General features: G+C 35.0%; 6 protein-coding genes and 1 pseudogene across 12 annotated transcripts; 2 read left to right on the top strand and 5 right to left on the bottom strand.

The window, feature by feature from the left end:
- Window positions 1-956: 956 nt before the first annotated feature.
- On the bottom strand, window positions 957-3877 carry LOC104754683 (vacuole membrane protein KMS2). Its single transcript, XM_010476925.3, has 8 exons — window positions 3509-3877; window positions 3049-3260; window positions 2692-2770; window positions 2263-2550; window positions 1894-2042; window positions 1666-1782; window positions 1397-1576; window positions 957-1297 (listed from the first exon to the last, which is right to left on the bottom strand). The coding sequence occupies exons 1-8, from the start codon at window positions 3552-3554 to the stop codon at window positions 1118-1120; spliced, it is 1251 nt and encodes a 416-aa protein (XP_010475227.1). The 5' UTR covers window positions 3555-3877; the 3' UTR covers window positions 957-1117.
- A 183-nt stretch (window positions 3878-4060) lies between these two features.
- Window positions 4061-7348, top strand: LOC104754682 (ubiquitin-like modifier-activating enzyme 5). 2 transcript variants are annotated; one of them, XM_010476924.3, is made up of 14 exons: window positions 4061-4305; window positions 4588-4656; window positions 4743-4856; window positions 4963-5091; window positions 5180-5248; window positions 5512-5664; window positions 5840-5876; window positions 5962-6044; window positions 6230-6304; window positions 6439-6513; window positions 6611-6697; window positions 6794-6912; window positions 6996-7048; window positions 7157-7348. In XM_010476924.3, exons 1-14 carry the CDS (start codon window positions 4225-4227, stop codon window positions 7303-7305), a joined length of 1293 nt encoding a protein of 430 aa, XP_010475226.2. In that variant the 5' UTR covers window positions 4061-4224; the 3' UTR covers window positions 7306-7348. The 2 variants fall into 2 exon arrangements, with proteins under 2 accessions (XP_010475226.2, XP_010475225.2); XM_010476923.3 differs by having other exon boundaries at window positions 7151-7348.
- A 475-nt stretch (window positions 7349-7823) lies between these two features.
- Window positions 7824-8604, top strand: LOC104754681 (protein CYSTEINE-RICH TRANSMEMBRANE MODULE 1). Its single transcript, XM_019239239.2, has 3 exons — window positions 7824-7983; window positions 8078-8210; window positions 8350-8604. Exons 1-3 carry the CDS (start codon window positions 7953-7955, stop codon window positions 8393-8395), a joined length of 210 nt encoding a protein of 69 aa, XP_019094784.1. The 5' UTR covers window positions 7824-7952; the 3' UTR covers window positions 8396-8604.
- Window positions 8605-8679: 75 nt separating this feature from the next.
- Window positions 8680-9482, bottom strand: LOC104754680 (uncharacterized; annotated as a pseudogene). The gene has a single exon (XR_015586991.1). The product of XR_015586991.1 is annotated as an uncharacterized LOC104754680 (transcript).
- A 27-nt stretch (window positions 9483-9509) lies between these two features.
- On the bottom strand, window positions 9510-14307 carry LOC104754678 (uncharacterized). 3 transcript variants are annotated; one of them, XM_010476921.3, is made up of 8 exons: window positions 14126-14305; window positions 13977-14030; window positions 12999-13075; window positions 10839-12668; window positions 10517-10747; window positions 10298-10432; window positions 10013-10165; window positions 9510-9910 (listed from the first exon to the last, which is right to left on the bottom strand). In XM_010476921.3, exons 3-8 carry the CDS (start codon window positions 13038-13040, stop codon window positions 9668-9670), a joined length of 2634 nt encoding a protein of 877 aa, XP_010475223.2. In that variant the 5' UTR covers window positions 13041-13075; window positions 13977-14030; window positions 14126-14305; the 3' UTR covers window positions 9510-9667. The 3 variants fall into 3 exon arrangements, with proteins under 3 accessions (XP_010475223.2, XP_010475221.2, XP_010475222.2); XM_010476919.3 differs by lacking the exon at window positions 13977-14030 and having other exon boundaries at window positions 14126-14307; XM_010476920.2 differs by lacking the exons at window positions 13977-14030; window positions 14126-14305 and adding an exon at window positions 13174-13342.
- A 3-nt stretch (window positions 14308-14310) lies between these two features.
- LOC104754679 (putative pectinesterase 8) lies at window positions 14311-16512 on the bottom strand. Of its 2 annotated transcripts, none has more exons than XR_015586990.1 (5): window positions 16009-16512; window positions 15744-15915; window positions 15076-15282; window positions 14738-15011; window positions 14311-14649 (listed from the first exon to the last, which is right to left on the bottom strand). XR_015586990.1 is itself a non-coding variant. In XM_010476922.3 (5 exons), the coding sequence occupies exons 1-5, from the start codon at window positions 16398-16400 to the stop codon at window positions 14493-14495; spliced, it is 1188 nt and encodes a 395-aa protein (XP_010475224.1). In that variant the 5' UTR covers window positions 16401-16512; the 3' UTR covers window positions 14348-14492. The 2 variants fall into 2 exon arrangements, 1 of the variants encoding a protein (XP_010475224.1); XM_010476922.3 differs by having other exon boundaries at window positions 14348-14649; window positions 14738-14997.
- Window positions 16513-21041: 4529 nt separating this feature from the next.
- Window positions 21042-24326, bottom strand: LOC147923247 (uncharacterized). Of its 2 annotated transcripts, XM_087497101.1 has the most exons (7): window positions 23768-24326; window positions 22839-23625; window positions 22658-22754; window positions 22079-22148; window positions 21757-21971; window positions 21605-21646; window positions 21042-21364 (listed from the first exon to the last, which is right to left on the bottom strand). In XM_087497101.1, the coding sequence occupies exons 1-2, from the start codon at window positions 24262-24264 to the stop codon at window positions 23499-23501; spliced, it is 624 nt and encodes a 207-aa protein (XP_087353227.1). In that variant the 5' UTR covers window positions 24265-24326; the 3' UTR covers window positions 21042-21364; window positions 21605-21646; window positions 21757-21971; window positions 22079-22148; window positions 22658-22754; window positions 22839-23498. The 2 variants fall into 2 exon arrangements, with proteins under 2 accessions (XP_087353227.1, XP_087353228.1); XM_087497102.1 differs by lacking the exon at window positions 21605-21646.
- Between the last annotated feature and the right edge of the window lie 1908 nt (window positions 24327-26234).

The following is a 26234-nucleotide window of genomic DNA, read 5'->3' as shown; positions in this document are numbered from 1 at the left end:
GCATATCTCATAGCGATCGCCATCACCAAGCATGCAAGCTTGCGCATCCTCCAGGTTCGCTTTCACCGTATCTCGCGACGGTCTCGACACGGTCAAACCCTGGTGCCTCACGTTGACCGACACGTCATCGTCAAAACTAGGACACAACACGGGCACGTACAGAGCAATGGTTTCTTGTTGTAAGCAAAACTATAGTATTCAGTAGGGAAATACTTTATATATTTATTGGAGCAGTTGTCGCCATTGCATCAAGGTTTATACAAAAATCTCATTTCTGAAGTGAGATGACGTAACTTGGCCACTTGGGTTTAAGCATTTTCTCTTTTGGAAGTTTGTTTATGAAATTAATGCAAGTATACTTAATTTTTTTTACAAAAAAGTTATACTATTAAATTGGCTTTTTCTTTGCATAATTTTCGGAGTCTTTTATTTATTTTGTTTGAACTGTTGAGATTTGTGTCTTCTTGCATGGGAAAAATACTTTAAAGACAGACGAACAGTTTATTTAAGTCTCTCTCGACTTTTATTCTTTGTCAGTTTCTGCAGTAATGAGTTCTCATTTGTCCCTTTCGTTTGTTTTTCGTTTGCGTTAAGCTCCAAAGTTGATTTCGTCTTTTAAACTGAACCATGCTCTATAGTATTTTTGAAGTTAATTTATACAGGATTTAGCTTTTGGTACAAACCCTTTTTTTTTCTCTCATACATTACAGTATCTTTAATATATCATTGGTCAAACGAACGTATAATTGTTGGGTTTTGGATCTTAAATGAACTGGAAACTTGGATTGCAAGTATACCTTAAGAACATTAAATGATGATTTTTCTGGAGCCCCTACGTTTCTTCTCTGTGCAAGTATACCTTAAAGAGGAACTTTTATACATCCATGGATAATATTTTGTGAAGATAACTAGAAATTGTGAGTCCATAACCTTTGACGGGAGGTACTAGTGTGAAATACTAATTAAAACTTCCTTTCAACCTTTAATATGTTTTCTTCTCTGTGGACACGTATCTTCTGTTCTCAGATAAGAAGAAACACAATCGTATGGTTTCTATGAAAGAAAAAAAAAGAAAGAAACCGAAGTTAATTAGAAAAGATAGATAAAAAGTTATGGACTACTTAGATCCCTTTGAGCTCAGCGACGACTTGTTAGTCAAAGCATCTAGTTCTTCTTCTTGTTGCTTCTTGAGGTATCTCTGTGCAGTTGAAGTCACAATCTGGCCGAAGAAATTCAAAAGCATCAGCCACACAACTCCATTCCACACCGATGCAAAAGAAAGATCCCATTTTTTGACCTGAACCAAGAAAACAATCATCCGAAATCATCAAAACTTTTCAGAACAATGCAAAACGGTAATGGCCCAAGTAAAAGTGAAACTAAAAAATATGTTTACATTGATATCAGAAGTTACTGGAGGCGAAGCAACCAAGTACTTGTCTTTCATTAAGCGGAGTTTCGCTGCGAGCTCAGGCAATGCAGAAGCAAAACCGGGCACAAAGCTCAGAATATATATCAGCTCATTCTCTACCCAGTCAAGAAGTTGATTATTACAGACAGATATGATGAATACCGTCTGCAAAAGAAACAATATTGACTCTTGAGATCAAACTTGAAGGATGAGAACGAAAGTGAATAAAAACAGTATGCAAATGCTCACAAAACCTGTATATGCGTCTTGATGATTGCCTTTCCAATCAATGTTGCAAGGAAAAACTCCCAAAAGGGTTTGTCGAATTGTCCACACATGATTCCAGCAAGGTCGAATAATGGGTTAGGAACCTGAAATGTAAGGCATAAAATGTAAATGTTATAAGGGACCAGAGAGAGAGATGCACAAAAGGTCTCCGCAAGAAGCATTGGATTTTTTCAGCAGACTCATCTAAAACGTACCGAAGCAAGAATCAGAATTGTGAAGAAGTTGAGGTACTGTGAATGTGACAATAGCCAGCCTTTGATCTGATTTACGCGTTTAGCAATGAATCCGTTATCATCACCAGAACATGTCTCCAATTCTTCCATTTTGCCACCGGAAAGACTTGCTGTATAGAGTCAGAGCATTAGTAATCAAGTATTCGTCAACTGTTTGCATCTCTTGTTCATGTATCAGACTTTTAACTCGACACCTCTAAAACCCTTTCATTTAATCCCATTTAGATAAAGCTCAAGAAGCTTCTGAAACTGGGCCTCCAAGTAGATAAGTTAACACTAAACCACAACAATTGAGTTGTCAATAAGAAGGTTGGAAGTGTGAATTTTCACCTGCCCTGGAGATAAAGTAAGGAGGAAGTTCTCCCAACGCTGTTCCTAGACCCCAGAGTATGGCTTCTATTTGAATCTGAGGCAGTATGCTGCTAAGAGGAACTCCTGAAGAAAAGACTGGGGAGCCAAACTCGTGGCAAGGTTTGTCAAGCCATGAAGGACTTCTCTTCAATTGAATTGTGTCATATATAGCACTTTTTAAATCAACTCGTCCACACTGCATTGCTTTTATAGTAAACAAAGCAATATGGGGACCCAAATAAAGAACAAATGTATGCAAACCAGATCCTGAAATCATCAAAAAATGAGAAAAGAGAAGTATGTTAGGTCTTTGATGGAAACATCATTCTATCAGTGTTTCTTTCTTAGACAGAAGATGGACACAAACTATCAAAAAGATGACTGCGAGGGAGTAAAAAATATTCTTACCAAGACCAATAGATGAAGCAACACCTAAAAAAATCCACCATAGTCCAAACCTGATGTACTCAGACATTTCTTCAAGGTGCTGCAGGTAGGGAAAATTATGAGATATTACCATTTTCTTCATGCAAGTAAACAAAAGAAGCTGATAAACTAAGAATGAAACAGATATATTGACCATCACTCAGTAGCAGTAGATATAAGCGGCAGTTTTAGGAAGCTTTTGGAAATTTATTAAACAGACTCGCTTGTCACAAAGCAAAGGAAGATCTCACGAGCCACATTTATCTCATCACTTCCTTGTCACTTATTTACTAGTTAAAGCTACAGAGAGAGAGGCAGTCTCAATCTCAATCTGTTTACCTTGACGTGAGGGCCATCTAGGGTCACAAGCAGAGCTGCAAAGGCCACAAAAACGCTACTAAAAAGCATAAGCCAGCCAACATTTGCAAGAAGGTAGGAGGTTGATCTTCTAATATATAGCAAAACAGCAACAAGAAAGAATGTCAAGGTTTTGAATGGCTGTGAAGTCAATGTCAGTTTCTCAAGATCCTGTTGATGCTTTTCACGCAAACCTGCAACAAACCCCAATAGAGCTAGCTATTAGTCTCATAGTAACACTCAGATTCTAAGAAAATTAACAAAACACGAGTTTTGCTCATGAATCAATCAAAGACCGATAATTTATATTATAATCATATCAATAGGGTAATCATCTAAGAGAAGCGTACACAAAAGGCACAATGTATGCATCGATTAGAGACGTTTCAATATCGCAATTACAAACCCTAAAGTTTCAAAATTTAGAAGAAGAGGCACGCACCTGAGATCTCAGGAACTTTGGAAAGGGTACGTTTTTCAGAACCCATCTTCCTTTCGCATGCTAGGGAATTAAGAAAAAAAACCCGATGTAATGTGAATTTTCAGGTGCAACTTGGTCGATCGAGTGAAGAAATTGGTGTCTGATGATTAAGATGTGTCTGTCCGAACAAGAGAGAGAGATAATCAGATTGGTGAGGAGGAGATGAGCATTGGGTCTGAAGATTTTGGATGGATTGGGAATGGATCCATCAATGTCGATCTCATAAAAGTTTCTCTTCTTCTCCTATGTTTAAGGTATGCGACCAAACCAAAAAAAAAATCAGGTTCCCGTTTTGTTGGGTGTGATGATGATGATGTGTCGCACTCTCTTGGTTCCCGAGTGGGGGAATTTATCTGGTTTATGTTTCGGTTTACCGGTTATTTTATTAACCGATTTCTTAACCAAGCACGCTTCTGTTCTGTTGTTGTTGTCTTACTTAAATGATAAATGGGCCAAAGCTTAAGGCCCAGTGTGATAATTATTAATTAGTATTTTTTATATTCTTATCTTCTTATCTCAGTCAACCCTTAATTCTTTTTTTTTTTTGAAGTCATTAAAAACGTTTTTGGCAGTGAAACAAACAAACACTTTGCGGAGGAGTCTTGTCTTGTCTCTTCCAGAGATAAGCATCGCAGAATTAGATTTCTCTCATCGTGTCCTAAGAGAGCTGCTGAACAATGGAGGTCGAATTCAAAGCACTGCTCGATGATCTTGATGTCCTCGAGAAATCTCTCTCGGATCCGGCTCCGATTCACAAGGTATTGTTTTCGGGTTTTTATTTGATTAAAATCTTGTGAAATTTTAGACTCAAAATTCTCGAATTCATGGATCTTATAATTCGAAAGGACTGAATTTTCACATGCATTGGTGTTTTATGAGTTATCTTTGTATTGATCTGGCTCTTGGGAATCTCCGAATCGCATGATTATAATTTCGCTGATCCTTCCTTGCTCTGCCTATTTTGTTAAATGTCAAAGCTTTAGTCTTTGTTGCATTGCTTATGAATCACTTACCAATATTTGTGTTATTTGGATTTGCAGCTCCGATCCCATGTTGAAAATCTAGCTACTCTGTCTAAATGTAATCCTCAAAGGCGTTCCAAAGTCAAGGTCTTTCATTATTATTCCTATACTCACTAATTCTTCTGGTTCAGTACAATGTTTCTGATTTCAAGGGGGAAAACCTCTGTTTGCAGGAATTAAGCTCGGAGGTGGTAGATAGTAATCCTTACAGTAGGCTTATGGCACTTCAGCGGATGGGTATTGTGGAAAACTATGAGAGAATTAGAGAGTTTTCTGTCGCCATTGTTGTCTGTGTTTCTCTCCCTTTTTTTTTTGTCTTTCTCTTCTTCTGCTATGCTACAACTAAGTTTGTGCGTTCATTAATATAGATACATGGATTTTTTTCCTTGACAGGGAATTGGTGGTGTAGGAAGTGTTGCGGCTGAGATGCTTACCAGATGTGGTATTGGTCGTCTTTTGTTGTATGACTATGACACCGTCGAACTAGCTAACATGAACAGACTCTTTTTTCGACCTGATCAGGTACTCTTTTCTCATTGAGTTTTCAGTTACCTCTTTTCGTTCCAGTTAGTATTGCTTCTGATCTTTTGGACTAATTCTGACTGTGTAGGTTGGTATGACAAAGACTGATGCTGCTGTCCAGACCCTTGCAGAAATAAATCCTGACGTTGTACTTGAGGTATGTTTTTTACTTGATGAGGTTAAACGCATTTGGTACTAGTTTAATGACCATCTACATCATAGTTACTGGGAACTAATCAAATGGGAGGCTCGATTTAGAGTCATTACGTATTTAGTGGGAGTTCTATGTTGTATGATGTATGTATGTATCCTTAGGCTTTTTCTAGGTAATTTACTGCGGAAAATTGTTAGTTTTATTACTTTATACCTACAGGATTCTTGAGTCATTAATTTATGCTATTTCTGTTTTTCTTCTTGTAGAGTTTCACAATGAACATAACAACTGTGCAAGGCTTTGAAACCTTCACGTCGAGCTTGACGAACAAGTCATTTTGTCCTAGCAAGGAGGGCAGCGGTGTGGATCTTGTTTTGAGTTGTGTCGATAACTATGAAGCAAGGATGGCTGTTAACCAGGTAGCTGTTACTTCTATTTTCGAAAAAGGCCTTTTTGTTACAAATTCGACATAGTTCTTACTTCACCATCGAGCATTTTGATTTTACATTCTACATGATTCAATTATTTATGAATGAAAATTGTATAAAAAGTTCTAGATTGTTTCTGATTTAGGTTTATTCTTTTGATGTATAGGCTTGCAATGAGTTACGTCAAACATGGATGGAGTCAGGTAAAATAGTAGAAAGCTAATAATTATATGTAGTTCTTATTTTCATTTGTCTTTTGGCTGACAAAGAAGGTGATATTTTGTGCAGGTGTATCCGAAGATGCTGTTTCAGGTCACATACAGCTCTTGGTTCCCGGAGAAACTGCTTGTTTTGCTTGTGCACCTCCCCTGGTATGTTTAATGTTTTTCCTTCTTATATCACTCTTACAACTCTAACCTATCATACCCTGCCTTAATGCTTGAGGATTGTATCAGTAGAATATGGGTGAATTTAAGGATTCTGTGATCAAGGGTATTATTGTTAATACTACATTTGCATTTCCTCTAAACAATCTCTTAATTATTTTCTGTGGTAGGTCGTGGCATCTGGAATTGATGAACGGACACTTAAGCGGGAAGGGGTCTGTGCTGCATCTCTGCCAACTACTATGGTAATTTTATACCACCTGATAATACGGTTGAACAAAATTTAGCTATGTTGAGTATTTATCACATTTGTTACTAATGCCTTTGTTTATTTAAGCCTACTTTATGTTCTAAGACTCTTGTTTGATTGTCAATTCAGGGTGTTGTTGCGGGACTTTTGGTTCAAAACTCTCTCAAGTTCTTACTAAATTTTGGTGAAGTTTCTCCATACTTGGTAAGAGGCTTTGCTTCATCTTATGTCTATCACAGAATCATTTATTATTTGAATCAGTTAAAAGTTACTAATTTATGCCTGTTACTGGAACCCACAGGGTTACAATTCACTGAAGGATTTTTTCCCAACCATGAAAATGAGACCAAATCCACAATGCTCAAATGTAGCTTGTCTAGAGCGGCAGGTAAATTGAGTAAATGCAACTACAAAACTATCTCAACTCGTCTTTGTTACCATCCATGTTCTGGTGAAATGACATGAATGAAATCCCAAAATGCAGAAAGAATACATGCTAGCGAAACCAGAAAGGGACGCTGCTGCTAAAGCTAAGATGGAAGCCGATGCATCCATAGCTATCGATGAAGGTCCACTCCATGATGATAATGAGTGGAACATAAGGTAACAACTCAGTGAATTAGTTAGTTAAAAAATCAAAATTTGCAACAAGAAATCTGATGTGTATCTCATGTCTTTTTTATAAGTGTTGTGGACGATGAAAATGAGAAGGATGCTACAAAAGCTGCCTCAAGTTCAGGTAAATTCAACTTGGGGACTCTAATGTGAAAATGAATCAAATGAAAGTCTTCTTCTTCTTCTTCTGCTGACGGTTATCTAAATTGATTTTGTGTTATGTTAGGTATAGATACATTGCCTGAAGGGCTTACTCGGGAGCTTCCAGATGCAGATAAGTATGATAAAGAAATAGCCATAGCCTCAGGGTCAGGAGAAACAGAGGAGGAAGATGACCTTGAAGATCTGAAGAAACAGCTCGAAGCTCTTAATGCTGCTTGAGTCTTGTTTGTAGAGGAGGGAGAGAAATAGTTGTTTAGCAAAATATATACTTGGAAAGAGGCTGCAAACGCAATTGTGGAAGCAAAGAAAAGAGTGTTAAATCGGATCTCATGGTCATATTAACTTTTTGGATGATCATTTCTCCCTTTTATTTTTATTGGTTGTCAAAGAAGACTTGTACAATTTTGCAGATGTTACATCATGATTTTGATTTGTAATCGTAGACTGAGGCTTCAATGACGTTTCCTCTCAAAAAATTCAACAAAACCAGGTCTCGACCGTGTGAGACGTGTCGACATATATCCTAAACAAGCTTTTCGTCTGGAATGATCCAAACTGCTTTACAGAAATAAATTGTATTTGCTTAAAAAGAAACTTTGATAAATGACTCATTAGAATGTTATAAAATACTTTATAATAATTTGGAATATATTCTGGGGACGTAATCATTAATGTTTTTAATTTTAATCCTCCACGCGGTCTTTTATAAACCGACCTTCTTTATCGCTCTCTCTATATATTTTTACATTGACACGCATTTGCACAAATATATTCAAAGAGTAAAATCATTCCTGATCAATACAAAGCACAGCCATACCCAACATCTTTTACCTTATATCAAAGTTCTTTTCACTAATCGTTCCAAGATGAGTCAATACGATCACAACCAATCTGCAGGTAAGAAGAAATATAGATTCCTCTGTTTTTTTCTTTTCTTGTCTTGAATCATTTTCGTTATTTGTAAACTCTATTTGTATTTTATCAAACGTAGGAGCTAACCCACCGCCACCGGTTTCAACTGCACCACCACCGATTGGTTACCCGACCAACGACCCGAGTCATGGTTCGGCGGCTCCGGCTAAAGTGGAAACAAAGTCTAAGGGTGACGGTTTCTTTAAAGGCTGGTAAGTCGTTATCATGAAATTAATTATACGCAACTTTATATTCTTCAACATGATTATCCTTAATCGGTCGATATATTAAACTCCAAATATATAGTAGCTTATTTCTTTTTTCTAACTTTTGGAATTTTTTGTTTTGTAGTCTTGCAGCCATGTGTTGCTGTTGTGCCCTTGACATCTGCTTCTGAGCTATTATTTGGAATTTCTTTTTATTACGACGAGTTCTGAACTTGTGTGTGTGGATCTGATGTGAATTATTCTCTCTAGTGTTATTGTATAAATTTCGCTATTATTTGTTTATTATTTTTCTTGTAATACTCTCTGGGTTCGAACATATTATCACGGTTTGTATATATTTGGATCTCTAGTATACAACTTGCTCTTGGATTTGTATTAATTGCTCTAATTTCACAGAATTGCGCGTATTTTTTTTTTTAAATAACTTGTGCAATTATAACGAGAGAATTAATTATTTCACAGAAGAATTCATTATTACATATTAAAATTTAAAAGAGAAAAAAAAAAAAAAACAAAAAACAAAATTTTAAAAGAGAAAATCCAAATTTGTTGGTAAAGAAGAAAAAAAAAAGGAAAAACATAGTCTTTGCTTATCTTCCAAGACACAAAACCCTACCTACGTCTCCTGACTTTGTATTTTTGGTTTTCAAATCTCACCGTCGCTTTCTCGTCTCCGTAGTAGCAATTGGTTATTGGGATTCGGTTTCCTCTAAACCGGCATAGTTAAAAGTTTGACAGGTTTTTTACTTTACCCTAACTTCGACCATCAACTTGAAAACTCCTGTGAATTTTAGGTCAAGCGGTTGTGTCTTATCACAAACGTACAAAATCAAGTTAATGAGCAAGTCCTCAGCCCCGGATGCATCTATCCCAGCATCATCGACAAATAATTCGTAGAGTAGTTCTTTCTCGTGACAATCTTCGTCGTCCAAAACGAAATCATCGACCGAGGATGAGAAGAACATCTCTAACGGAGGAGATCCTTTTCGGAGAACCTTGACCTCTGCATCGACAACGAAATCTTCACCTTCTGGTTGGTCTATTATATAATGGTCGAGTTTCGACACTTCAAAGGAGGGAGTGTTATGATCCGCCATGGTTAGTTTCAGAAATCAATTGAGATCGATCGTGTCGTCCTCTGTCTATATATAACCAAAACTTTTAGTCCTAAGCCAAATTGGTTTCTCTTTTTTTCCTTTTTCGATTTGCCTATTTTATAGAGATATGTAACTTCTATTTTTTTCCTTTTCTTTTTAAGTTTCCCTTTTTACTTTAACAATTCAATTTAATCAGATTTTTGCAACATTTATTTGGGCCTTGCTTGGCAAATAATAAATAAAAGGTTAGTAATAAATAAATGAAAAGCCCTAAACCCAGAGACAATCAAGAATCAAACAAACCGCTTCCCATGTTCTACTAGACACAATCACACCATGAAGGATTCAATACTTCTTCCCAACAATGATACCTATAATGACAGACACAATAGCGACTCCAAGAACAATCTTCAATGTCATGAGATGGGATGTTTCAGCTTTCTGAATCATAACGTGCCCTGAAGAACAAGAAGGAGAAGGAGAAACATCTAAGTTCTTCTTGCTCTTACGTTGATTTGGAGTTGAAACTGATAAGTCAATGTCTCGAGATTTCACTTCTACTTCCTCTTTTCCAGTAGACTCAGTTTCCTGCAAGTTTGGTTTCGACATAAACAGAGCATTTTGTCGATATTTGTTTAGTAAAAGACACATGGGGTTCACAGAAACGCTGTTATGTACATATTGTCTGACCTTAGATATAGTATCTGCAACCTGCAGTTTCTGTTCAAGGTCTTTGACCATCGATTCGAGATGAACGATCACAGATTTTTTAGCATCAAGCTCCTCTTGTGATTTCTTTAAAGTAGCTTCCAACTCTGAATGCTTCTGAGCAACCGCTTCTCTCTGAATCCACCATAAAAATCAGAACTCAATAATACACCAAGCACAATTTGCTTTTTTAGCAGCAGACGCAAGAGCTTGAAAATTCTAAACGTGTTTCTCAAGTTAGAAGAAGCAAAAGAAAGATGCATCAACCTGTTCAGATATGAGAGTGTGAGAAGCTTGAAGCTCTTTATGTAGCTGAACTGCTTGCTCGTCCAGCACATCTCGGTCACTCGCCTTATGTTCATGTTCCTGCAATTTTGAGGTCAGTTCTGCAACTTTTTCGACCTGAAAAAAACGCCAAGAAACATCATCATCAATCAGTGAGCAAGTATTCAATATATTATCGCATAAGTGTAACCTCATTATTACCTTTTCTTTCAACTGAGCTTCGAATTCTTTCAATTGTATTGCTACTTGTTCATAGTTTGACTCCAACACCAACTTTTCAGCAGCCACTGCACTAAGCTTCCCGATTTCGGATACCATAGCATCTGATTTAGACTTGTCTTCTTGGAGTTTTTCTTGAAGCTTTACGAGCTCATTCTTTGTGCTTTGATATGTTTCATTTAATTGGTTCTTCTCTTCTTCAAGGGAACATATCTACAACAAAACAACATGTCATTTTTTCATATGATCAGATGGTTCATTAATACTTGAAAAATTTAGATTTTCAGAATGTATATATGTCTACCTGTGACCGTAATCTTTCTCCTTCAGAAGTAAGCTGTTTTGTAAGAGCTTCTATAGCTGTCTGAAGCTCTTTGACTGTTTGATCTTTCTCAGCCTCTAAAGCAGAGAGCTTTGCCTGAAAACCGCCTGTCTCTGACCCATGATTTGCTAGTTTCTGGTTCAGATTCATATTCACTTCGGCCAAATCTCCATTTACTTTCTCAAGCTCTTCTACTGTAGATTCGAGAGTCTTGAGTTTCAAGAGAGCCTCTTCTAGCTCAACTTTTCTTGTATCAGCAACTCCAGATGCTTCAAGAATCTGCCTTTTGTGCTCCTCGATTAGGTTTTCATGGAATTTCAACTTTGTACTCAAGTCTTTAGCTTCTGTGTCTCTCTGACTAAGCCTTTCATTCGCAGTATCCCTCTCGGATTCCAGATATCCCTGAAGTTCTTGAATCTTGATCTTGAGCTGGTTGTTTGTATCTGCTAGCAATTCATTCTCTGCTGACGACTGATCGATTTCTTCTTTCAAAGAAAGAGATAGACCAGATGCTTCAGCCAGTTTCCCTTCATATAATCTTATCCTCTCCTCGAGATCTTTTGATTTCTCAGTCAAAGACTTAGCCTCTGTGTCTCTGCTACTGAAATCCTCCATTGCCTTTTGGATTTTAATCTCTGAGTGTTTATGCAAAGCTTCAAGCTCTATGCTTCTTGTGGTAGCTTCATCTATCTCTCTTGCTTGCTTCTCAAGTTTATCTTCTGCAGATTTCAGCTTCTCTGTCACAGCATTAAGATTTTCTGACAGTTCACGCTCTTTCTCCGTTGCAACGCTTAGAGCAGCTTCAAGACTAGAGTTTTTCTCTTGTAATGCCTCCAAGTCTTTCAATTTCTCTTCTAGTTTTGACTGAGATGTTTGGAACAGACCTTGTAGTTCAACGCTGCGTTGAGTACTTACATTTCCAATATCTTCATGCTCTGCACCTTTCTGCAAAGCAATTCTCAAATCTTCTTCAAGCTCTGAGGTTCTTGCCGCTGATTGGCTCAGAGAAGTTTCCAGTTTAGTAACCTTTTCTTGGTATTCATTTATCTGACTAGTTGACTTTTTTCTTTCCTCTTCAGCCACTATCAAAGCAGATTTTAGTTCAGATACTTTCTTAGATACTTCCTCAAGAGATTTCAGTTTCAGCTCAAGAACAGAGTTTTGGGACAGAGCTTGAGACAGAAGAGCATCTGTTTTGGAGAAGTTTTCATCTGAAATCTTCAGTTTCTCTTCAACTTCTTTAAATTTCTCTGCCTCTACAGCAGAGAGTCTAAGCCTTTCCTCCAACTCTTTCATCTTCTTTCTCGAGTTCTCAACCTCAAGACCTAACCCATCAAAAGCTTCCTTAACTTCAGTCAGTTCCTTGTGTTTAACATCATGTAACTGCAAGGCATCTTCCAAAGACTTCAACTGTGAGCTATGTCTTGCTTCCCCTTCAGAAATTTGCTCTTGCAACTTCTTTCTAACCACTTCATGCTCTTCATGCTTCTTCTCTGTTTCATCTAACCTTCCTTTTGTGGATAAAAGCTCGTCTTTCAAAAGTGTGTTCTCTGATTCATACCGTTTCAGTTCCCCTGTTACTTTTTCCAATTCATGCTCCAATTCTTTGGCCTTTTCTTGCGCTTCATGTAGTTCTCTGTGTGAACCGTTTGAGTTTCCTTCAGTCGAAACTTGTTTCTGTGCTTTCTCGTCATCACCAGAATTTGCGTTGATCCCGTCTTTCTCGACTTTTACGAATCCACCATCAAATGATGTATCTTCCTCTTGTTTCTCCATAACACGATCTTCCTTTGTCACTTCTTCATGCACGACCTGTGTGATAAATAAATCGTCACAATACTTAACCTTGTTCAAGAATTAGTGTATTTTTATTTCTTTGATAGTTTCTATCCTACTTAAAGCCATGTAAGAAAAAACTAAAATCTTCCTTTGCCATATCTTTAATCCTACTTAAAGTCAATGATATCTTGAATTTTACTTGTATTTGAATCTTTAAGAGTTCTAGTTTTTCTGCGGATTATGAGAAAATTAGACAATTGATCCAAATTTCTTTTGTACCACATCTATGTTCAATGAACAAGGAAAAAATGTCTAAAACCTAAGCAAAATTTTCATCTAGTTAAAAGGAAAGAAGATCATTACCTTGACTAGAGGGACCGAACTCGCTGTTGTTGCTTCTTCCATAACGTGTAATTATGCAATTTCTATTATTTTGTGTTCTGCAACCGATGAAAAATTAAGGCTTAAGTTGGTGGTGGTAAAGAGTATATTATTTTGTATATGAAGAAATGTCACACGTTAAAGTCTCAATAATCACCATATATCTTGAGTTTTGTTTCTTGCAACAACAAGAAATATGATCAAGTTCAGTTGAACATTCCAACCGCAACGATTCCATTTTTTAAAAGAGAAAAAAAAAAAGAAAGAGCTAACTTGCAAGAAACAGAAACCAATTCCCCAAGAGATTATATAAAATAAGATAAGATAATCTCTTTGTGACGGCAGAGAGGCATATATATATATATATATATATATATATATATATATATATATACATCAATTTTATTCAGTTTTATTATAAACAGGATATTCAATGGTGGATTTATGATTCCCAACAACATTCTCTAATATATTTTTCAACTAAAAAAAAATTAGGCGATCTCTAAATAAAGGTCAACGTCCGTATATCACAAGAGTTTTAAACACCTTTATGATCATACAAATTACAATGAGACCAAAATCCAAGCAGAATTTTATTTGATGATCAATCATTAAGAAAAAAAAGTAAGCTATGTGGTCATTTGTCTGTGTCACTCATTTGACATTGAAGACGCAATGTTCAAAATTCAATGTACCATTTTGGTGAAAAGGATAGCAACTAAGAAAGTATTAGCCGAATGTATGGTATATTTACGGTGAATAATGAATTTATGGTGCCAATACATACCAACCAAACTAGAAAATCATATCAAAGATTTACCACAACCAAATAGTAATAAGGAGAACTAATGGATCGGCGATCGGAATAATCAAAGATGATTTGATCAAAGAATTTGAGTTTCTCAAAGCTCCCCTTCAAATATAAACACAAAAAGAGACTTTTGCGTTTGAAAACTTAACTAGTACTTGAAAAGATGATCGGTTGAAATCTAAAGTCGGAATTATCACGATCTTCTACAATATATAGTTCAAATTACCAAGAAAAAAAAAAATCAGAGACAACTTGGAAACAAATTACAAAAATACAATGGCAAGGTAGATATGCTTACTTGAAAGATGGTGAATCTAATGTACCACTAATCTGTTTTTTCTTTCCGGATATTGTCTATGTAGATTTCATATTTTTCGGAGATGTGAACACCAAAATGCAAGAAAAGAAGAAGATGAAGAGATGGAATTGGGGAGAGAGACAGTGGGTCTTCTTTTCTTTAAAAGAGTGGAGAGCGAGTGCGAGTGGGTCTCTTTTTCTATTTTATTTAAAACACAATGAATTACCTAAATTCCCATTATGCCCCTTCTTTTATTCATATGGTTCGCACTGCTGACAAGTTTTCCTAGGGCGTGTTTAGTAATTAAAGTAGTTCATCAAATGCACTCAAAAGGAATTGAAGATTAATCTTTCCTATTGCTTTAACTTTAAAGGTCGGAAAACTGTAACCATTGATCTCCATCGATATAAGAAGTGTTAATGAAGAGAGCCACTTGTGTCTCGTTAAGCTTCTGAACATACGGTGCCCTCTTTGACATATCAGCTCCTGTACCGGAACAATTATACTCTCCATAAAATATAGTTCTAAAAAAAAAAAAAAAAAAAAACAATATGTCACTTTATATAAATTAATCAACCCTTCCTTAATTAACAAAAAAATTTGTACACTTACGCGTCCCTAGATGGATCGTTAAAGTTGTTCCAGCCTTCTGATGCGATAACATCGGTCATGGTAGTGGAAACGAAAACGACACGCGAGTAAGGTCTCCATGCACGACCAAGCCACACGTGACCAGTGCCACCGATCGAGCAGTTGACGAACGAGAAGCCACTGTTCTCGTCCTTAGAGTTACGACCGTTTGCAGTCACGGCTCCGTTGACCGCCTTTGACCCTGGGCTCACTTGGTTCGCCATTGATATTATTCGACAGTCCTACGCTTGTAACCCTGGTTAATAAACCGGTATAATTAAACCAAAGACAACAATATAGTAAACCGTAAATATGTATACCTGGTAGAGAGATTTAGCGTTGCCGAAAATGAAATCGATGGAACCTTGAATGTAGCAATCCTTAAAGTAATGACGACCTCTATCGTCATGAAGAGTGTCTTGAGCTCCGAAGAAACCGCATCCTACAAACGCCGATTCATCTCCGGCGATTCTTATTGCCACAGCCTGAGCTCCTACGTCTCCTGGCTTTGGTATCGGCGCCACGTTCTATCACACCAACGTTACATTAATTTAGCTTTGTAACTAGGAATATCTAATCCGGTTTAGCCAAAAAGGAAGCGTATACCAACATAAACCGGGTAGAAAAGATAATAATAAAGCGATTTGGTTTCATAGTTTACTTAATTCGGATAAATCGTAACCAAACCGAACAAAAGCTGAGAGATTAAGTACCAAACCGATTATAGCAATATCTTTTTTGAAAAAAATTAAAAACAAAATAATTAAAGCTAGCTATATCGGTTCTGAGAAATCAAAATCAAAACCGTACTAAATCGAAACAGTTGATGACCGGTTTCAATTGATCCTTGATGGTTAATAAGACGAATAAATCCGAACCGAAAAATCGAATTATGCATCACTCTCTATTTGATATTAGAAAACACCCTTGATTCCATTTTATTTAAGAAAATATGTTAATTTTTTTATGGTAAGATTAGTTGAATTACCATGAAACTAATGTTCTTAGCGACGAACTGAGAACCGAAGACTTGGACCGAGGCACAGTAAAAAGTGCCATTAGCTGAGTAGGCCGTGTCGTTCCACGCTATGGCCGTAGTCTCGAACCCTTGTCCTTGCAACGTTATGTTTGGTTTAGTCTTCGGAATCATAACTTTTTCACTGCCATGCAATAATTACATATCAGTTACTTCATGTGTATATATATATTAACTGAAAGTTTAGTAACTAAATAATTTGATTACGACGACATACTAGTACATGCCGGAGTTAATCCAAATCACGTTCCTTCTCTGACTAAAATTCCCCACCGCGTCCACTGCTGATTGCACCGTCGTGAAATTGCAGCAACCATTCTTATCAACGCAGAGATATGACGTTGTGTCCGTGTCCAATGGAGGTATATTCTTGGGGAAATCTTCGCATATGGATACCTTCTTTTTGGTATCCGAAGGTTTATGACGGTGATGATGATGATGATGATGACGGTGACCACAAAAGAATATCTTGATATCTTGTAAAAAATCAAAAGGAGAGCGCATAAAAGCTTCAGGCCGATGCGTTTTTAAGAGAGTTTTGGATGCTAAAATGGCAATTAGGGCGATACCTATGGATATAGATAATGAGATTAATCTTCTATTTTTCATATTTTTTTTTATTTCTTTTGTTTGGTATAAGTGATATCTGGAAAATAGAAGAAAGTTTGTGAAAGTTTTGGTTGGTTGTTTTATGGATTTGAGAGGGAAAGGGTAAAAGGAACTTAATGAATAGGAGAATGCAAAAGAGAGTTATATATATACGGAAAAGGGAAAAAAATATGAAATTGCATGAAGTGTAAGGATTTGTTGGAATGCCTTGCAAATTACCTTTTGCTAATGTTTGCTTTCTTAGAAATATTAAACAATATCGATCGACCTACCAAAAAGGCTCATAGCCTTTACTAGAAAAATTCAAAAAAGTATACACATATCATTTTAGATATCCCATTGTCGACATGATAACTACTAGCTTATCTCACAGGTACAAAAAAAAAGAAAAGAAAAAAAAGAGAGGTAATATATGACATACAATTTTCATGATTCTAGACTTTCTAGTAAAGTGATTATACTAATACAAATATAACATAAAAAATATATATATTATTCATGCTAATCATTTATCAAGCAAAAACTCAGTTCAGCTCCACAATGTTGTTTTCTTTAAAGAAACACAGCAGATAAAAAGTTAGATAGTTAGAAATTATTCTTTATTCGTCTAGGACAGGTATAGTCCAACATATATATGCACATTCACTAAACCTCATTACTAATTGGGAAGTTGAGTACACATAAAACTTTTTTGATTGATTCTTTTGACTATGTACTAGTATCCAATGTCCACAACCTTAATTATGATAAACGAAGAAATTAGGGAAGGTTCATAAAATAGAAATCTCCTGTGAGATCGATATATTATCTTCGCATGGACACTTATGTACGTACTCCGTATAAGATTGTGAGCTAAACCGAGATTAAAATTTTATGTTTTCTAATCACGATAAAACAAAACTTGTCCGAGTTCGGACATAACCGGTTCGGTTCAATTTTAATTAAACATTAGTAATTTACCGTGGATTCAATTTACTCTTCGGACGGTTACTTATTGTTACGATCAACGAGATTACCTTTGTATAAGAGCGTCAAAATGGGTAATCCAACCCAAACCCACGTAGGTTTAAGATTTTAGTTGACGGATTTGACATGACCTATTTATTATTTTATTATATAGATTGAATTTATATATCAAATTCGATAATAAAATCACATTGACTAAATAAGTTAAATAGGTTATCCATTTATAAATTAAATATCATAATTAACTAATAAAAATTTCAAAACATTTCATATTATTAAACATTTTTTATTATTATTAAATTCAACAAAAAGTTTTCTAACATTTCAAATAACAAACAAAGAAAGTAACAAATATACATTCAAATAACAGATTAAACATTCCCAAAAGATCATACAAAATGATGAGGAATCCAACTCTCATAAAACCCAACAAACCAAACCGAAATCATCGCTAGAACCTAATCAGGGGTGAAAAATAACATGTTGGCAAATAATTTTTTTTCTTTTTGGTTTTTGGAAACGTTGATCTGGTGAAGAGATTTTGACCTAGTGGCTGTGGCAGAAAGTAAAAAACAAATCTTGTTTATTAATTTGATATGGTTTTTCTTTTTTTATTAGGAATGATTTTTTTTTCTTTCAAAATTCTCTTTTAAATAAGCATCTATCTTACTACAATATGTACATCAAACATAATTTTTAAGTATATGATCACATCTTGTACAGAATTATTATAAAACAAAATCTTTAGAAAATATGCCAATTTTGTTATACATTTCCATTGATTAACTATTAATTTTACTCTTATTTCAAGGTATTTGCAATTGTGAAGCTAATGCAAAGTCCTAAGTGATAATTTATAGTTAAAAATAAAAAATTGAGATTCCCATATTTCTCTTGAAAACTAACCTAAATTCATTGTTTGGAATTTTAGAAAAATGAGTATATATATTAGAAAAAACCTTCAAAAATTGTCAAATAGTTGTTATGACAAATAACATTTTGAGAAAATAGTTGCTTCATAAACAAAGCTACCATGTGTTGGATGACGCAACAACAATGTAAAGTTTCTAAACCAACGATTAGGTTTTTAGAGATCGAGATACTTGGTGCATATCATTTTTAATTAATTGTGACGATGAAGGTTAGAAGCAAGACAACACCGACGATAAATTCAATTTTCTTTAATTCCCAAATGTAATAATATCCAGGAAAATGGCAATCACACATGTGACCGTGGACTAGAGTACTAACCCTTTCTATTCTCTCAGGTATAAATATGTATATTTTACTCGGTTTGGTACTTCTGTATACATAGACCCATGTTTTCTTAGTGTCATCTCTATACTTTTATATGAAAGTGAAACATATGATCTGCCAAGAATATCATATTTGGCCTGCCTGTTGAAAATATATAGTTTGGAAGTTCATTATTTGACCTATATATTAGCCATTACATTCACTGTCCAGAGATTATGCATAAATTCCTAGATTTTAACCCGCGGTATACCGCGGAATTATTTTTTTACTAAAATCATTAAATTTCAAATTGTAATTATTAGTTAATTTTTTACGTTTTATTTTAAATTTAAGATTATAGAATTGTATTTTGGTTGTTAATTCTACAATTTAATCTGCGGTTTATATACAACACAATAATTTATTTTTGTTATAAATTAATTTCACCAATCCAAAATAAAAAAAATATTCGGAGGATGAGCCAGAATTCATTACAAAACTTATTAATATCCGCTTATATTATTAAGTTGTACTATTTTGTTTATAATAATCATGTATATAGATGTGTCAAACAGGTCGGTCCACATTTCTTTTTTCTTGGACCGCAGCGGGTGAACCCGCTAAGATCATGGTTGTTAAAGTTATGCCCAAACATGTCTTCAACTTAAATTTTATATTAATTATTCTTAAAATATTTAGTAGCAAAGAAAAAATAAAGAAATTTTAAAATAACTTATAATATTGATATTTTGTAAATATCTTAATTGGTATAAATTAAATTTCCTCACATTATCACATATTTCACGTATTATATATATATAACTATGTAAAAATATATTTATATATAATATATTTATTTTAATCTTATATTTGTAGTTTTTGGGACAACCCGCCAACCGCAGACATACCTTGCTAAAATCCTTAATCTCGATAGACTTAATTGTAAGGACCATCTTTTAATGGTACACCACAACCCTATATTTTCTATATAAATTATATCTTTAGAAATTTATTACTTTTTAGTATAGAAATTTATTACTTTTTAGTATAAAATACCCATGGTCGTAGCGATGGATTATTGACATTTTAAATTTATAAGAATATCGATCATAACCCGTCCCATAATAATTTAAATTTATTAAAGTTTATTAAATAATATATTTAAAACATTCATAAAAATTAATTGCTATACAAAAATCTGACTTTTTAGGAATTTAAGATTTTTTTTGTTTTATATATTTTTTAGGGATTTTATTTGGTAATGTTACTTTAATTCTTGTTATAGATTAAATATTTTACATTTAGTAGAGGAACTCTTTAGATTTTCTATATATTAAAGACTGGAAAATCTGGAAGAATTTTCTTTTAAATTTAAAAGTTTGAAGTAATTGAATATGATTGATTGAAATGAATATAGAGTAAAAGCGAAAATTTTGTTTAGTTTTGCAGAAATTAGTTTCAGAGTGAGATAATTTAGGAAAATTATACTGGATTGATAAGAGAAGATTTAATTCTTTTTTTTGTCGGAGGGGCATATTTAATTAACATATCTTTTTTGCATATTTCGATTTTTGTTTTATTTTAAAAAAAATATTTTAATGATAATAACATTAGTTGTAAATACCTTTGAACTCCAAACCTTATTCTCAAAAAATGCATGCTGTGAAAATAATAATAGAGATTACTGTACAAAATATCTTAAAATGCAATCGTGCAAGAGAGGAGAGAGAATGAACAAGCAGAAGAAGAATTGAAAAAGTCAACCAGAAGTCAAATATATATATGAAGTCTTGTGAGGTCGTGCGTGCCCTTTACTCACAAAATAAGTAGTCGGGCCATTACTTTGGCTACACCCATTATATGGTTTGTTTGAGCTTAACTAAGGACTAATCTAAATAGTAGAGTTGTTGTAACTTGTTTTTGCCTGTAACAACTACTCTGATGGTTGCCTGTAACAACTACTCTGAGCTTAACTAAGGACTAACCTCAGTTTCATCATTGTCTTTTGGAAGTAGTCAACTGATTTAGATTTGAAAGGGAAACAGTGGGTGGTGTTCTACCTGTTCCAGATTCAATGTGAAAGATATATTCTCTTGATGACGTGAGGAACAGGATTAGCGACGACTTGGTGTCTCTTTTATTCCGGTTCTCGTAAGTTTCAAGAGATCAGACTACTAGCACCACAAGGTTTAATTTGTAAGTCTGTGTGTAATGCTTTGACAATATTGTCTCAATTATGCAATGTTATTACATTGTAATTTTTTCAATAAGACATTATAACAACATCCCCAAAAGATCAGACTTTTATCATCACAAAGATTTGTAAGTTTGTGTGTGTAATGCTCTGACCTTATCTCAGTTATGCATGCTAGTCGTATTTAATGTTTTTAGTTAGACATTAGAATGTTATCACCTACGACATAATATAGTATGTTTTCGTTTTCTGAAAAAAAAATCTGAGACATGATATTATTATACATAGGTAAAAAAGTACGGAATTCAGATACAGAGTAAAAGAGAGACTTTTTAACAGTGACCACTACTTCATTAAAAGAATTTGTCGATGCTCGCTCGTTGCTAATGTGGTAAATTAGACACTGCATGCACCAATGATTAGTGATATCCTTCTTCTCACCCTTGACAAAGATCATGATGGTCGGGATGCTTCTAACACCATACACATTATGGTGCCCAAAACGTCCACAAACACAGGCTCATCAGCCTTGAGAACAAGAGATTCCTTGAATCGTTGACCACTGGAACTGCATGGATCATATAGCAAAAACAAACAACATTAATGGCCACTACGGATTTTACAATAATGTGAACGAAGGGGACAACAAAACAATGTTTACATAATGCTCTATAAGCTTATGCATAAAGAGGAAGATATAGATAGCTGACATGTTAAAGCCACATGAAAATACTTCACCAAAAAGAGTGAAAGAAAAATGAAGTATTATATATTGTGGTGATATACATGAGAAAAATGTTACTACAACCTTTTATGTCTGATTCTGCACTTGAGAGAAATCACAACATGACTGCAAGCAAACCCACAAAGTGTCATTTTTATAGGTTCCACAATGCACCCACTGACTAAAATGAATACTTCTAACTACTGATGAAACATGAGTAAGATGAAATTCTTTACCTGGATATTCGGAATTATCTATTCATGATTTATTTCCCCTGAGCAAATTTAGCTTTGAATGTGTTTTGAAGTCGTTCTAGGGATTTGGCTTGAGCAGCCAATGCAACATCGTCGAGAAATCCCTTTTGTGGGAATTCTTCAGGTAAAAGACTCCAATATATCTCAAACTGTTGAGCTGCTTCTTCCTTTTTCTCCATTAAGCTATAGACTATGCCCTGAAACAAACGCTTGCAATTTCTTCAAAGCTGAACAGGGGGTTACCTTAAAACTAAGAGATGACTTTTAGTGAATCAAAGAACATTCTTTTCATGAATAAACTTACCAGGCAAAGAGGTAAAGGGGTTATCATTGACCTGCTGTTGAAATACCTTTAAACCTTCTTCAAATTGACCCTGAAGTTTTAAACCAATGTCCATAAGTACACAACACAATCCAGTATATATATATCTTTACATACTTGCAAACATAGTTCGAAAGGATCAAAACACACAAGAAGGAAATGGAGAATTGGTTTTGCAGATGATTGGGTGAGAAATAAGACAAGACCAAACGTGAATCCTTTTAAGATAGATACTGCAATATCGAAATCAAGGCACTATTCTATTACCAATAAAGAAAAAAAAAAAAAAAACACACACACAATTTCTCCTAAACATCCACTTAATTCACAGTTTCACTAAATAGCTTTCCATATATTGTCTGGTAACAAAGCGCTTCTAATAGCTTTCATTCCATTTCATCAGGCTCTAATTTCATAACCAGTTGAACTAGTCATTGACAAATCAACGGTGAGATGTGCATTGGATGTAATGTCGAGAATTGAGATATAGGTCGTCCCATGTACACATTATTGATAGAAGAAGAAAAAAAAACTGATTCCCAGCAGTAAGTAGCAACTAACCTCTGCCATATCAAGCACTTCAACTGCATCGGAATACATTTCCATTTCTATTGAACTTTTTGCTTTAGTGTGTAACATAAGAACCATCATTGCAGCACTGTGGAACAAAAGCAAAAAGACTTCATTAGCAATATGCATGTTTGGCTAGAAATTCCGGTTTTCCAACCTGATTGAGCAATACCTCTGATCAGTCGTCTCAGTTCCAAACTCTAGTTGAGATCAGAAATCAAAAGTTCTAGTTCCAAGAGCTGTTGCTTTCCAATATACACGTTTCATTTACTAAGTGCCATAAGCAAAAGCATGAAACAGAGAGTTGGATCTTTCATTAACCCCAAAAATATATAAGTATGGAATCCACATATCCAAATTAAATTAAACCAACAAACAGTCATCTGAGTTTCCATAGAGATCCTAATATATATAAAAAAAACCTTGTGCAAATATGACAGAGGTTCAAAATCCAAAGAAGACGTAAAAGTCACAGAGACTGAATAAACAAGAGGAAAATACATATAAATCATAAAGAAGAAGATAGATACTGGTCTAGCAGAAATACTCAATGGACTTTCCAACCATCAGGACGAAAAAAACGACACCAAATCCGACGGCAGCGTACTTGGAAGCTTCCAAGCCGACATAGTAAAGAATCTCGACGACGGAAACACATCCACAGATAATCCCCAAAAGCTCGAAGGCCTTCCTAAACTTTGGTTTTTTGAACCACAAAGACCCAACATTGAAACCTACGTATCCCATCATTGTAGGAAGGAAGAAGTCTGGGAACTTGGATTTAACTTTTTCAAACAGCGCCATGACGAGATTAAGCGGATTCTCGTCATCATCACCTTTTATCTTCTCCTCCTCCTTGGATAAGATAATTCGCTGGGACAAAGAGGAAGGCCGTTCCTATAAGCCATTGGATTAGTTTGTTGGATCGATCAACAAAGGTCTTCCAGTCTTCTTCAGAACTAGGTCACAAAAACAAAAACAAAGACTAAATCAAATCTCCTAAAACCGAAATCAAACCGAATTTAATCACTAACCCATCACGTTATAATGTTAACCGAAATCAAACCGAACTTTTTTGCTGACGTCACAAAACAAAATTACCTGCCAATGCCACCGTTCTCTTCGTCGCCGGCGATGTTAAAAGCACCACGGATGGTCCCGCCTTGGCCGTTGTTGTCTCTGCCAGTTCCACCGTTTCTCTCCCTCTCGTTCTCGCCGTCGCCGTCGTTGGCTTCTTCCGTCTTGGTGAAGCAGAAGAGTTTCGACAGGAAATCCAGAAAACCACCACGGATGGTCCCGCCTTGGCCATCGTTGTCTCTGCCAGTGCCACCGTTAGTCTCCCTCTCGTTCTCTTCGCCGCCGTCGTTCTCTCTGCCAGTGCCACCGTTTGTTTCCCTCTCGTTCTCTCCGTCGCCGTCGTTGGCTTCTCCCGGCAGCGTGAAACAGTACGAGAGGCAAGTCAGAATCCAAGGAGGGATGATCCCGGCTCGGCCGCCGTTGTCTCTGCCGACGTGTGTCTCATCCGGAGGATCCTCTTCATCCACCAAAGGCCGACGCTCCGTCTCGGAACCATAACCAACGGCGGAAGAAGACGACATTTTTTTTTTGGTCTTGCTTTTCTCTCTCTCTCTCTCTCTCGGGAACTGTGTAGACGACACTGTTTGCTAGGGTTTTCTAGAGTGCGGAAACCTTAATTAAGACTGATGAGTGATGACTAATAGAGTAATTAAATTAAGACTGATGAGTGATGATGACTAATAGAGTACAAACAACTGTAATTAAATTAGCTAGGGTTCAAATTGTTCACATGGGAACCCTCCCTAATTTGTAGTATTTTTAATGTAAATAATTAGGGTTCATCAATCGTTAACCGCCTGAGTTTTAACAATAACAACAAATATTTTTATTCTGTTCTATAGTTAACTGCGTGCGTGTGGAGATGATATATGAAATTCTTATTAGGTTTCATGTGAAAAAAACTATACTAGTAGGTATTTTAAACAAAACGAAAATTTCTTATTGGCTAGAAACGACAAAAAGAATATAGTTACGCCACATGTCCCATTTTATCATGTTTAATGTCCAGCATTTTTACGCGGGGTCTACCTGTCGATCCTGTCATACTATAATGTAGGCGTTACACCCAATCGGAAGAAAGAACATTAAAAACACCGATTGGTGGTAACGTTCGTTACTAGTAAATTGATGATACTCTTGGAGTATCTATTACTTAGTACGTAGTATCAAATAATCAGTTATATTAATTAACAACTGCGTATATGTTGGGACTATGAGATACTATATCTATATAACAACAATTGTTTAGGGCTAATACAATACTTAGTATAGATTTTTTACCCGACACTAATTAATAGGATGTTCCATATTATATATTGTCCTTTTTTTTCTTTTCTTTTTCATTGCTTGCAATTGCAACGAATACTAAGTATTCCAGCGTCTCTTTTTCTTCTATAATTTTCTAGACACACATTTATGCATGCTTGTACTAAAAATTTGTGTCAAATCGGTTTTTAGTCATTAATTTAAAATTCAAATGATAAGTAGTAGTGCTATATCATTGTAGCCGTCTATAACATATTATGTCTTGTTTGTATGCACATCACTCCCCTACCCTGACACCACTTTTATTGTAAAATGTGCAAAACTTTTATACCAAGGGACTAAAACATTAATTCATTATTATTTGAAGGGACACGACAGTCATATAACAGAAAAAGTTAAATATATCAATCAGTTTATGTGTATACCTATCCTTTCACTCTTTATGCCTTTATGGTGTGACTTGCATAACGTACTGGATCATGAGATCGAGAAGCAGACCCTTTGACCTTTTCTTTCTCTTTTTTTCTTTTTTTTCTTTTTCCATATCTTTTTGTTTTAGAAACAAATGCAGAATTACTGTAAACTAAAATAAAAACAAACTAATTGAAGAAATTATTATACATCGTAAAATTAATTTGTAACTTAACACAGTAGTCGCTAATTACTATATAGACCTAAAGTATAATTTGATTCTGTATGATCTATTGCCAGTTACGTTCTCTCTCTATACTAATACTATACTTGTAATTATCTGAATTTGGTTCACCTTTTAGTTTTACTTTTGTACAACTCTTTATTTATAGATTTAATTGAAAGAAAAAAAAAAAAAGAAGACAAATCTTATCACAGAATAAATAAATAGAAATAATTATGTACATACACTGAGACGGTTTTAAGATAAGAGGCATTGAAAAAAGCAGACAAACTTTTTCTGATACATACACATACCAATTTTTTACGAGGGACAAACTGTTACAATAACTATTACTAGTACTTATTAATTTTTAACGATCGAGTATAATTAATAATAATTACCCAGCAATATCACATAAAAAAACCTTATATATATACCATAGTATACTCTTTCAATAAACCTTAAAAAAAAATCCCTGTACCATAGTCTTATTTTTGTTATTATTAGTGACTTGTTCCTCCAATTTAATGCTATATATGTAACTCAGAGACATTTAAAGCCACCACATACTAATATGCAAAATTTCTTATA

The sequence above is a fragment of the Camelina sativa genome, chromosome 17 (assembly GCF_030686135.1).
Source record: "Camelina sativa cultivar CO46 ecotype springtype chromosome 17, ASM3068613v1".
Classification (NCBI taxonomy): Eukaryota; Viridiplantae; Streptophyta; class Magnoliopsida; order Brassicales; family Brassicaceae; genus Camelina; species Camelina sativa.
The sequence above is the reverse complement of the archived record's forward strand: the minus strand, read 5'-3'. Positions and strand labels throughout refer to the sequence as shown.

What these genes read in the sequence shown, in the direction of transcription:
- LOC104754683 (XM_010476925.3), bottom strand. Translation starts at nt 3,554, where the DNA reads ATGGGTTCTGAAAAACGTACCCTTTCCAAAGTTCCTGAGATCTCAG. An exon ending in TAGATGGCCCTCACGTCAAG is followed by an intron (nt 2,771 to 3,048) that starts GTAAACAGATTG and finishes CCCTACCTGCAG; the next exon opens with CACCTTGAAGAAATGTCTGA. An exon ending in TCATCAAGACGCATATACAG is followed by an intron (nt 1,577 to 1,665) that starts GTTTTGTGAGCA and finishes TTTCTTTTGCAG; the next exon opens with ACGGTATTCATCATATCTGT.
- LOC104754682 (XM_010476923.3), top strand. Translation starts at nt 4,225, where the DNA reads ATGGAGGTCGAATTCAAAGCACTGCTCGATGATCTTGATGTCCTCGAG. An exon ending in CATCTCTGCCAACTACTATG is followed by an intron (nt 6,305 to 6,438) that starts GTAATTTTATAC and finishes TTGTCAATTCAG; the next exon opens with GGTGTTGTTGCGGGACTTTT. An exon ending in TAGCTTGTCTAGAGCGGCAG is followed by an intron (nt 6,698 to 6,793) that starts GTAAATTGAGTA and finishes CCCAAAATGCAG; the next exon opens with AAAGAATACATGCTAGCGAA.
- LOC104754681 (XM_019239239.2), top strand. Translation starts at nt 7,953, where the DNA reads ATGAGTCAATACGATCACAACCAATCTGCAG. An exon ending in CGATCACAACCAATCTGCAG is followed by an intron (nt 7,984 to 8,077) that starts GTAAGAAGAAAT and finishes TATCAAACGTAG; the next exon opens with GAGCTAACCCACCGCCACCG. An exon ending in GACGGTTTCTTTAAAGGCTG is followed by an intron (nt 8,211 to 8,349) that starts GTAAGTCGTTAT and finishes TTTGTTTTGTAG; the next exon opens with TCTTGCAGCCATGTGTTGCT.
- LOC104754678 (XM_010476919.3), bottom strand. Translation starts at nt 13,040, where the DNA reads ATGGAAGAAGCAACAACAGCGAGTTCGGTCCCTCTAGTCAAG. An exon ending in AAGCTCAGTTGAAAGAAAAG is followed by an intron (nt 10,433 to 10,516) that starts GTAATAATGAGG and finishes CGTTTTTTTCAG; the next exon opens with GTCGAAAAAGTTGCAGAACT. An exon ending in ACACTCTCATATCTGAACAG is followed by an intron (nt 10,166 to 10,297) that starts GTTGATGCATCT and finishes TGGTGGATTCAG; the next exon opens with AGAGAAGCGGTTGCTCAGAA.
- LOC104754679 (XM_010476922.3), bottom strand. Translation starts at nt 16,400, where the DNA reads ATGAAAAATAGAAGATTAATCTCATTATCTATATCCATAGGTATCGCC. An exon ending in CTAAGAACATTAGTTTCATG is followed by an intron (nt 15,283 to 15,743) that starts GTAATTCAACTA and finishes TTGGTGTGATAG; the next exon opens with AACGTGGCGCCGATACCAAA. An exon ending in AACGATCCATCTAGGGACGC is followed by an intron (nt 14,650 to 14,737) that starts GTAAGTGTACAA and finishes TTTTTTTTTTAG; the next exon opens with AACTATATTTTATGGAGAGT.
- LOC147923247 (XM_087497101.1), bottom strand. Translation starts at nt 24,264, where the DNA reads ATGTCGTCTTCTTCCGCCGTTGGTTATGGTTCCGAGACGGAGCGTCGG. An exon ending in GAGAACGGTGGCATTGGCAG is followed by an intron (nt 23,626 to 23,767) that starts GTAATTTTGTTT and finishes TTTGTGACCTAG; the next exon opens with TTCTGAAGAAGACTGGAAGA.